The following is a 12062-nucleotide window of genomic DNA, read 5'->3' on the forward strand; positions in this document are numbered from 1 at the left end:
CTGACATTGACCTGTTTAAAACTGTTATAATTGGCACTTTGTTTGGTGTTTTTGTCACCAACCTGACCCAATCGGTATTTATTTACTCCATTGCAATGAATGTGGCCGAATGTGAAAAGAAGCTGTTTATAGCAATACCTAGGCACTGCGACTCGAATGCCAGCCACAGCGATCATTTACATATTTTTCATTCCATTGGCACACGCCTTGGCATTGTTGTCGGCTCTTAAGCACTGAATGTAAAGTAAAAACTCATTATGAAAACGCTGAAAGGGAAAGCTTTTTGTTATTGTTAAACAAGCGTGCAAAAAACAGAAACAACAACAAAAGCGCACGCGCATCTTTTCCAATGAAGGTGAGTAAATCGGGGACCAGATTTACGGCGAGATCCGTTAATTTTATCACGCACCAAGCACAGAAAGCATCTTTTGTTGGAAATTGAATGAAAACGACGATGGATGACAAATGTGGTGTTTACGCGATTGTTCACTTCACTTTGAGCACACATAAATATTGTCACATATTCACGCACACACACATCTGACAACACATGGACATTAGGTGGAGAGACTAATGCAACTATTTGCTTGATTATGGATGACCAAGCCACAATGATCTGTGTGTGGCAAAACCCAGCCAGCACTGTCTCCACAATAGGGTCATGTTTGCTCACACATTACCGAAACAACAATGATCATGATTAATAACTGCATATAGATAACACACTCTCCAATTTGTCCAGCTTCGGACACGAAGGTCTTTGTACAAGGAGAAGAAGAACAAAGCCAAACAATAAATCCATGTGGTTTGGACATTCATTCAAGTTTAACGCCCAAAGTGGCCACGCCACGAGGCTTTTCGAAAAACATAATGCGGCGTGAAATTTAACTGAATTTAACTACTACGAAATGGCTTGGCTAAAATCGGTTGATGACAATTGTTACGCGACATAGTTAAAAATCGAACACAGTTTATATGTCGTCTCTTACATTTGCTCTGTCACTGTAAAAAGAGAATAAAATGGAAAAATTGCTCGACTTGTGGAAAAAAACATTTTTTGGATGACACGTTTTCCAATTCACATCTACGTAAATGTATGGAAATCTTCCTCATATCCTCGAAATCAACCTTCAGTATTTCCATGGTATGCAATTCTCGAAATTCGCAATTACGATCAATTTTTGTATTTGTGAAGATAGTTGCCTTAAATATGACCCACAGACGGGCAGACGGTAATTTTGTAAAGTATTATTGTTCGTGCATTTGTTAAGCAACATTGGTGGTCGATGGATAGATTGTTGTGTACATATCTACATGGAGCATCTCTCCACAATATGTTTCATTATGAGGTGCTTTCCCTTTTTATGAAAACTTACACACTCAGACCCAGAGAAAAGTGAGATTTGCAGTCGCCGATTGTTGCAACAATACGCTTGCAACTGCATACATATAAATGTATATAGGTACCACGGGGCCACACATTGATCATTTTGCTGGATGGAGGAATTGATACAAAAAAAAATGTTAACATCATAAATTTCCAGTCACACAAAAGAAGCTCGTATGTAATACATGTTCAGAGCCGAGTATACATATTGGTTAGAAACTCCAACTCCTCAAAAAAATTTGTATCGAAGTACATACATGTCTCAGAGCAACAACAGAAAGAAAATGTTTTATGAGGCGTAGAGTTCAGTTGCAAAACTCTTCATTTCCACTTCAGTGCAAGTTCATCAATCTTGGCCATGCCAATTTTATAGATTGTTAAAAGTCGAAAGTGCCCTACGACCGCCAATTTGTTGGGGAATAACTTCGGCAACATTTACATATCGCAAATCGCAACAACACAGCACAAGGAACCTTTAAGACATGTCGACCAGGGATGGCCCGTGTGGCAAATTGTTTGGTTTACGACATTCAATACCGTCACTAGATAACATTATTTTCTAGAATACGTAACAATCTTATATATTACTTATTTTTCCTCAATAATCCGGACAAAATTGTAAATTATTCTGCAATGTAAAACTAGTAAAAATTTAACAATTAGATGGCAATTACGTTGGAACCAAATCAGCTTGATTTTGCAGTCATCCTGTATAGCATGTAGCATACATGTGACTGTAGAAACTGCCGAAACTAAAAAGTTAATTTAACCCTAGGGTCAATAACAGGGTACATTTGTACCTTTTTTTGATTAAAAATACTGTAAAATTTTTAATAATGGAGATATTTGGATCAAATTTTGAGGAATCATTCTTGAGGTATTTTAACACATAATCGAAAAAAAATATAAATATTTTCCATATATATAATTTTTACAATTTTTTAAAGTTATTACCTACGTAGATCAATAACCGTGGTACATTTGTACCCATCCAAAGATAGCTCTGTAACTCATTAAAAAATTGGACTATCGTGAAGTTTTTTGTTTTAAATTAGTCTATACGGATCTGATCTAGATGTAGGAACTCAAAATTATATATACATTAAAATAATATACATTTAAATCCATGCTTAAATGATAAACTATCTAAAACAATCATGATAAATCGGTTATTGCTTTCGAATGGGTTAAGCTTATTTATTTATTTATTTTTATTGGGATCTTATTTAGATGTTCCTCAACCCCTCCACAAATTTTTGTTGCCCTAGACAACATGGGGCCACTCGTGGAAGTCAGGCGACTCGTGGGAGTCAGAAACTACCCTGGTTTCCCCTAGGTATACAGGGACAAAAACAATGATTATTGTCCGTAATTTTCCAATTATTCTTCATATTGGGCCTGAAACTTTGTCTATAATCGAATTGGTCTGATTTATTCCAGTCCTAAATTGGCGTACATAGATAAATTATCATTAAATAACGTTTTAAAGTATTAAATAATGTTAAAAATGCGCCAATCACAATCTCTAAACCCATAAAATGTGAATAATTGGCAATTATAATTGTTTTAGTCCATGTATAACAAAGGAAAACCAATGTAGTTTCTGATTTCCACGAGTCGCCCTGTTGGCCCCATGTTGTCTAGGGCCACAAAAATTTGCAGAGGGGTTGAGGAACACCTAAATAAGATCCCAATAAAAAAATAACTAAAAAAGCTTAACCCATTCGAAAGCTATACGGAATTTACTTTGATTTTTTAGATAGATTATCATTTAAGCATGGATTTAAGTACATATTATTTTAATGTATATATAATTTTGAGTTCCTACATCTAGATCAGATCCGTATAGACTGATTTCAAACAAAAAACCTCACGATAGTCCAATTTTTTTATAAGTTACAGAGCTATCTTTGGATGGGTACAAATGTACCACGGTTATTGATCTACGTATACTTTTTTGGTTATTGACCGTAGGGTTAAATGAAGAATTTTTAATGCAAATTATTATCCCCGTCTGTTTATGGTATTGCCTCATACTATAACATTTTTTATTTTATAATTTTTAGTTTCTTATAAATTTTAACTAATAGGTACATATGTAACCTTTAAAATGAATATACATATGACATACTGTAAGCTTGATAAATATATTTTATTACTGTTTTAATGGACGAACTCAAAGTGTTCAAAACTGTCCCCCCCCCCCAGGGGGGCAGCTTTGAACAGGGGTTGACATTTTTGAACGACATGGTTTTTTACAGTGTTTATGTTTAAATATATATTTATTTTATTAATACATATCAGAAATGCATTACTTCATTAAAAAATATATATAAAATGTTCAAAATTTAAAAAATTTAGATCAAAAGTTATTAAAACATAAAATGACATAAAAACAAAAATTAATATGGTGAAAAATAAAGTTAATTTCGTAGTCTTATTATCCCATTTGAAATTTTGAGAAATCGAAGCCAAAAGTTAAAAACTCGGCTTTTTACTGGAATTTAATGGGCATGTTCAAAGGTGCCCCACCCATGCCATTTTACCGAAATTTAAAATAACTTTTTTTGTAATAAATATATATGAAAGAAATTACATTAGTTATGTTTGAAATTATTGTTGGAATGCAAAAAATTTGTTTGACGAAAGAAAACTATCACAGAATTCTTCCTGCGCCCTTACAACCAAATGAATAAAAGTTTACAATGACACTGAGAAAACATGGTCACCCATGCACAATTTTTCGGGTCGGAAAAATATTAAACCAAGATTTTATGAGCGCTGTTCAAAGGTGCCCCCCTCTCCCCTATACTTTATCGCGACCCATATTAATGTGCTTTTAAATGCATAAACAACAGTTATGCAAAGAAATTTAACGATTGCCAGAAATGCCTTGCTTTCCACTAAAATTTCAAATTTAATTAAAGGACAAGGGTCTTTCTCCGACCACAAAATGTCATGTTGTTCATATCAGCAATGAAATCGTTTCAGTAATTAACAAAATTTGGCGACCAGAATCGAGCAGGAGGTGTATTTCGGACCATCGTTGAATTGAAATACAAATATCTCGGCAACTACTAAACCGATTTTTATAAAGTTTCCAGATATGGTTAGAGGAAATTCTGAAGTTTTTTACACACTCCTATATAGTCTACATATATTTCATGTATTGTTTCACTGCCAAACATCTTCAGTTCGGGCTATAATTTAACTATGAATAGTCATACAAACAAACAACCCTTTCAATTCATTGATTTTTTTTTTTAAATGTGTGTTCTTTTAAAATGGTTCACAGACCGTTTCTTCAGTGTTATGGCTGTGTAATCGACCCACTTAAGCGGCTATTCCTTAATCTTAATCTTAAATTTGCCGTTTTCCAACCAATGACCATTTTATACTTCATTATGATACCTTACCGGTCAGGAAAGACAGTCCTTAGACCAACTTACATTTGTGGTCCCTGGTATTTTTAATGAATCCACGTCCATATCTTGTCCCCAAAACAAACATGTTTAAAAACCCACGACTTTATGTGTTACTCGAAAAAAAATTCTTTATCTAAAGTCTAAATGTTATTTCCGAAAAAAATATTTTTAACAAAATCAGTCTATTGAAAGCTTCAAAAAAAAATTAATATACAATTGTGGATTTTTTAATATTTTTGTTTCATGCGGCTATTTCAATAAACCTTGACCCGAGGTAAGATTATCGATGAAAATGGGAAGCATCGCCGTTTTTTAAAATTTCTTTAAATATTAAATAAGCAGTCTTATTGTATTTTTTATAGCAGCCATCTTTCTTTAAGGACTACCAAATCAGTTATGTTGAATTTTTTGAAATCTATTTCCTGATATGAGCCCAAAAATATTGTTCCGAATATCAAACCTGGTACATGTTACGGAGCTAAAAGTCTGCAGTTTGCCAATTAGTTAAATTTTCTATCTACCTGTTCTGGATGCCTGGTAGGATTGAGCAATTTCTGAAAGAAAATATCCAGCTGAGCCTGACATCGTTCATTAATTTGTTCCTCTGCACTACCATTGTATGCATTAGTACTATTAAGTAAATAGTGTATTTAGTTGAGTTATTTATTTATGTACCTTCTTCGTTTATTGAAATTAAACAAATAAACAGATTAAAAAATACTAACATTGTGTTTCTATTTATGGACCTTAAAAATCTCTTAGTGGGGGTTCACAATATTAGTTTCTTAGTAACAATTCTTAGTAACAATAACAATAATGGCTCCCAATGAATTAAAAAAAAATCCCAAAAATTTTGTGCAATTTTGCGCAAATTTCACAAAAATACCAAACGCCCGCCAAAAAATAAAAAATTCCTAAAAATTTTGGTCGGGCAATACCCATCCCGCGAAAAAATTCGAGCGCCTAAAAGTATGCTACAAATTTTGTAATTTCTTTGTACGGCATTGCCTGATGCAATTTTTACATTTTTTATTGGCGGGCTACTTTCTGTTTTCTTCTGGGCGCCTGGTATTTTTGTGAAATTTGTGCAAAAATGCATAGAACCAGGTGAATGAAAAATTGTGACGTCATCACACAAATTATGTCGCATGCATAGGGGCATTATACTTACCATATTTGTTGTTTCCATAAATAAAAACAAATAGTATTTTTAGTAAATTCATTATTCTTTATCTTTTATTCAATATTCTTTGTAAAAATTAGGTACATACATTTAACAAATAATATATTAAATATAAATGTTAAGAAATAAATTTCTTAACAACTTAGCCCTAGCTAAGCTTATTTGGACTATATTCTATTGTAATCCTTCCTTGTGGAATTTTATGATTGAGAGATGAGGATAATTCCAAAATATATATTGATCGTTATCGGCGGGCCTGTCGTATTTTCATATTATCGTTTTCGATTGTCTTTCGATTGGCATATATAATTCATAAAAATCTGGAATGAAAAATAAAAAAACAAATTAAAAATATATATAAGCATTAAATAATTTATACTGATAAAAGAGTAAAGCGATTGACTGACTGATTTGATTCTGATTAACGATTCATCAAAGTCCAGACGAAACGGCTGAAGATAGAATCTTGAAATTTTGGGTGAGGGTGCAAAGGTGACAGATAAGGCTGGTCCAAAGGTAACAGATAAGGCTGTGTTTTAGGAAACTCGTACTAGAACGGTACGAAAAGTACTAAATGTGATACTATTTGGATTTGGAGAACCGGTAGAGCTAGAACTCTTTAATTTTAAATGAGAGTCACGGATGGAGTGTAGAATAGATATAGCAAAGGGTTTTTTTGACATTCGAACTATAAGTATGCGAAACGTACTTAAATTTACTAAATGTAGTACAATTTCGTAGCATGTGAGTGGATAGAGCTAAAAACTTGAAATTTGGAATGCAAATTAAGGTTGAGAAGCAAGGTCGATATAAAGAGCTGGCTTTGGAAGCGTGTACTTATGTATACGAAAAGTACTATATGGTACTATATCGGTACAAATTTAATTTGGAGGTACAAATCGAGTTGGAATCCTGGAAATTTAAATTAACATTGCCGTCGAATTGTAGGTTTGGGATATATACCTAATTTTGGAATTTTTTTACATATGTGTACGAAAAGTACTAAATCGTACTATAATTGGCACAATTTGGATTTAGGTGAACCGATAGAGCTGTAACAATGCAATTTGGAGTCAGGATCACTGTTGGGGTGGTTCACCCAAATTTGGATTTGTGCGAACCGATAGAGCTGGAATCTTAAAATTTGGTGTTAGGATCACTGTTGGAGTGTAGGATTGGGCTTTGAAGGAAGTTCTAATGTGTACTAAATTTTGTACAATTTAAATTTTGGGTGAACCAATACAGCTGGAATCTTGAAATTTGCAGAAAGGGTTACTGTTACGGTATAGGATTGGGATATGTAGAAAGTTTTGGAAATTTGTACCAATATGTACAAAATGGAACCAAATAAGGATTTGAGTGAACCGATAGAGCTGGAATTTTGAAATTTGAAGTTAGGATCACTGTTGGGATATAGGATTCAGTTGTGTATAAAGTTTTGGAAATTCGTACTAATGTGTACAAACTGGTACCAAATTTGGATTTAGGTAAACCGATAGAGCTGGAATCTTGACATGTGAAGTTAGGATCACTGTTGGGGTGTTGACACTAAATTTGGTACATTTTGGATAAAAAGTTAACCGATAGAGCTGGAATCCTGAATTTGATTAATAAAATTTCTATTGCATGACGTAGGTAGTAAGGGAAAATTTTACTAAATTTGATACAATTGGATGTAAGATTGAGCTATGTAGAAAGTTTTGGAAATTTGTACTAATGTGTACTAAATGGTACCAAATTTGGATTTGGGTGAACCGATAGAGCTGGAATCTTGAAATTTGATTGTAGGATCAATTTCGGGTGAACCAATACAGCTGGAATCCTGATATTTGTAGTTAGGGTTACAGTTGGGGTGTAGGATTGGTCTATGTAGTTTTGGAAATTTGTACTAATGTGTACAAAATAGTACCAAATGTGGATTTGAGTGAACCGATAGAGCTAGAATCGTGAAATTTGAAGTTGGGATTACAGTTGAGGTGTAGGATTGGGTTATGTTGGAAATGTCTACTAAAGTGTACTAAATGGCACTACATTTGGTACAGTTTGGATTAAAATCTAACCGATAGAGCTGGAATTGCATGATTTCCATTGGAAGTTATGGCAATTTATATTAATGTTTACTAACTGGTACTTAATTTGGATTTGGGTGGAGCTATATTTGAATTTTGAAATTTGTCAGAATTGGTGTGTAGGGTTGAGATATGGATGTAGTTTTGGAAAAAGTAGTATAAGAGAACATAGGTACTAAATGGTTCCAAAAGTGTTAACAATGTCCTGATTTATATTAGGCGAGTTTACTTGCGGCAATTTTTATCGTTCTCTTTTGAACTTGCTCCATGCGTCTATACAAGGCAATTCGTTTTCCAAAAAATTTTTTTATTTGTTGTTTTTTCACATTTAAATATATATAAAATGTCAACAAATACGAAATACACAAAACGAATTGCCAGAAAATTGTCGGTACGAACAATTTTTTTTCATTTCTATACCCCTTGCCCCTCTCTCCTACAAACAAAGACTTGCCGCAAGTAAACTCGCCTAATCTAAATTTGGACAATGTTTGGTATTGGGTTTTAAATACTTCCCACATTCGCTAACGAAGTAGCGGGTATATGCTACTCAAAATATAAAGTTCACCACACAAGTATTCCTGATGTGACAACGAATATCTTTGATTTTTCTTTTTTCAATATTGTCAGCATTGCACACCGAATTAAAGTGGCAACTATGTGTTTTGTCAGCCAATTTGATAATCAGCTGTTACCTGTTCAATGAGACCAAGATCTATCAACGGTCACCCAGAAAGCGTAAATCAGCTGTTTTTCTCAAGTCTAATGTCAAAAAAATGGATTTTGTTTACTTTTTCATAATGAAAATCAATTCACGATAATGGATTTTAACAGCAAATTTGAGAAGCAACTGATATCAGCTGGTCTCCCTGGATGCCCTTATTAATAGTAACGAATAAACCGGTATACTTGTGCGAATTCCGTCGCTGCTACAAAAGGCTTTGACTACTCTCTCATTGGTCACAAAATCCAATAACTTTTTTGTACAACAACAGATTCGTTTTATTATGTCCAAGACAGCTTTGGTTATTTTGGCTAATGGGGCGGAGGAAATGGAATTTGTTATTGCTGCGGACACTCTCCGAAGAGCAGGGGTAAGTTCTGTGTGTCACTATTTTCTATACTATGTATGCAAATTCATGGTATAATATGCCAGAAAATTCGTAGATACGTAATATCCTCCCATAGTGGAACATACAAAGAAAGAAAAATCATATTTTGTTTCGGTTCTTATATTTCGGGGTTATATCTGTTCTGTTTTTATAATTTTAGGTAGCAGTTACCGTTGCCGGTTTAGCAGGCAATGAACCGGTGAAGTGTTCCAGGGACGTTGTAATCGTTCCCGATACATCTTTGGAAAGTGTCAAGGACAATAAGTTCGATGTAGTTATACTACCGGGTGGTTTGGGTGGATCCAAGGCATTGGCTGGGTCCTCGTTGGTTGGGGAAATCTTGAAACAACAAGAAAAGGAAAATAGGATTGTTGCTGCTATTTGTGCTGCCCCAACAGTTTTGGCTGCTTTTGATATTGGAAAGGGGAAATCATTGACATCATATCCATCTTTCAAATCACAATTGGAATCTCAATACAAGTACGTAGTATGTTTGTATTTTTTATTGCTGATATTTCGAATGCTCCAAACATAATTTCAGGTATATTGATGACCAGACAGTCGTTCAAGATGGGAACTTAATAACAAGTCGCGGCCCAGGTACTGCGTTTGACTTTGGTCTTAAAATTGCCGAAGTATTGGCTGGTCCAGAAAAGGCAGCTGAAGTGGCCAAAGGAATGCTGCTTTAAGACTAAGCTAACATTAAGACTATGCTAACAATGTCAAGAGAGCAGCTACAGATGTACGAAAGATAATAAATTCGTTATACGTTAATTTGCATTTTTATTTAACAGTAGTAAAAAAGCTCTTTCTGAAATAATAATGAAAGTGACCTTCTGCTTTTGACTTGACTCTAAAGAGAAAAATTAACTTGTACATCTTGTTTTCATTGCAAACTTTCTTGCGACACACTATGTCGCGAGTTCATATAAACAGCGGCCAAAAATAGAAGCAGTTATCGTAAGTTAATGAAATTTGGTACATGTGCTTATTATTGGCCTAAAGAGCAACTGACAAAAAATTGGATAGGTCGGACCAAGATTTGGTATACCTCCCATATAATGGGTATTGAGAATGTCGCGCTTTTTGGCCTATAAAATCTTTAATATTCAAACAAATTCAATGAAAATTGGCAATTTACATTTAATTAGGCCTATAAAGCAACTGACCAAAAACTGGGTAGATCGGACCAAGATTTGATATACCTCCCATAAAAAGGGTCTTGAAAATTTTACTATTTTGGGCTATAAAATCTTTAATATTCAACCAAATTCAATGAAAATTGGCAATTTACATTTACTTATGCCTATAAAGCAACGGACCAAAAACGGGGTAGATCGGTCCAAGATTTGATATACCTCCCATACAAAGGGTCTTGAAAAATCCGCTTTTTGGACCTATACATTCACCCCTATTCTGTATGTCGTCGTCGACACGAAACGACGTCGAAGAGAGTCGTCTTTTGCAAATTGGTATTCCCTATGTCGTTGTCGACATTTATCGATAACTATTGAAACATTTTTGGTATTCCGTAACAATGTGTGACGACGACGATGTCGAAGATTTCTTCGTCATGGTTTTTGTTGACGACTGAAGCGTTTGAACATTTTTTTTTTGAAATTAAGAAAAAAAAAACATGACCGGACAAGAACAGGATATATCATTCTAGAATCTATTCAATACTTAATGCAAAATAAAGTGTAAATAATGAAACATATATGGGATCTATATATAAATCTAAACCGATTTTGACCAATGTCAATAGGACTCGTCTATGTGGAAATAAAATTACATCCCAATTGGATACATTTTTTCCAAATTTCATCCCGTTCGGATCATAATGGTGGCATGTAACTTGTTTAAAATAATACATGAATGGAGGGACATGCATAAATCGACTGAAAAATAATTCTATGTACATACTATATACTAAAAAGTAAATATGGGTCTATCTCGTTTCTTTTTGGTCGTTGCAAACACATTTACCAAGACATAATGCCCTGTGCCACAGTGCGGTGAAGGATACAAACACATTTTTGCCCAAAAATATGCAACAATATTTTTGTTTTTATTGATATTATCGATAAATAGTCGACATCGTCGCATGAGTGTTACAGAATACCAAATCAGTGTCGAAGTGATGTCGATGTCGATGCGAAGTGATGTCGAAAGAGAAACGTCGTCGACAACGACGACGACATACGGAATAGGGGTGATTATTTATATTCATCCAAATTCCACGAAAATTTTCAAGTCTTCGTCCAAATTACATCAAATTTGGGCGAAGGCAGTAATAGGTGTTGTAATTTAGTTGTTGGCCCATATTTTAGGTACCTACCATAGGGATATATTTTATGATAAAATATATTCTGTACTACTAGCAAAGTCCCTAAAAATTTAACTTTCTGTACTATAAAATCGTTATATAATAGTTAAGTATAATAGTTTTATTTTTGTTATTTTTATTATAATATAAAAACTATTTGATATCCTTTAATAACTAATAAATTACTTTTTTATAATTCACAACATTTTCAAAACACACATCAGATATATACAGTGGTGGTCACAGAATTAAAACATTTACTGTGATAAACATTTTTTGATCAGCCCTCGATTCGTTTGAAGTATTTTTGAAATTTTTTTCATTCAGAACACTTCGATATAATGCACTTAAGAGACTTAGTGTGAAAAAAGAAACTCTTTGCATGCAATTTTTCCATAAAAACGGTTTTTATGAAAATACATCGACTTTGAAGTGGCCACATAATTAAAACATTGTGTGATTTTTTTACTTTACTTCATTTTTTTAAATATTTTTAAAAAATCACTTAAATTTAGGTAAGTTATGCAAATTAAGCACCGATAAAGTCATTTACAAAAAAT

General features: G+C 33.6%; 1 protein-coding gene across 1 annotated transcript; it reads left to right on the forward strand.

The window, feature by feature from the left end:
* The first annotated feature begins 9027 nt into the window (after nucleotides 1-9027).
* Nucleotides 9028-9865, forward strand: LOC133335301 (protein dj-1beta-like). Its single transcript, XM_061543590.1, has 3 exons — nucleotides 9028-9158; nucleotides 9337-9656; nucleotides 9718-9865. Exons 1-3 carry the CDS (start codon nucleotides 9072-9074, stop codon nucleotides 9863-9865), a joined length of 555 nt encoding a protein of 184 aa, XP_061399574.1. The 5' UTR covers nucleotides 9028-9071.
* The last annotated feature ends 2197 nt before the right edge of the window (nucleotides 9866-12062 follow it).

The sequence above is a fragment of the Musca vetustissima genome, unplaced genomic scaffold (genome assembly GCF_032173495.1).
Source record: "Musca vetustissima isolate MV318-11 ecotype Yass unplaced genomic scaffold, APGP_CSIRO_Mvet_v1 utg3273, whole genome shotgun sequence".
In the NCBI taxonomy this organism is placed as follows: domain Eukaryota; kingdom Metazoa; phylum Arthropoda; class Insecta; order Diptera; family Muscidae; genus Musca; species Musca vetustissima.

Bases quoted from the DNA above. Each gene is read 5' to 3' on its own strand.
- LOC133335301 (XM_061543590.1), top strand. From the start codon at position 9,072: ATGTCCAAGACAGCTTTGGTTATTTTGGCTAATGGGGCGGAGGAAATG. The intron at 9,159-9,336 runs GTAAGTTCTGTG...TTATAATTTTAG, and splicing joins ACACTCTCCGAAGAGCAGGG to GTAGCAGTTACCGTTGCCGG. The intron at 9,657-9,717 runs GTACGTAGTATG...ACATAATTTCAG, and splicing joins CAATTGGAATCTCAATACAA to GTATATTGATGACCAGACAG.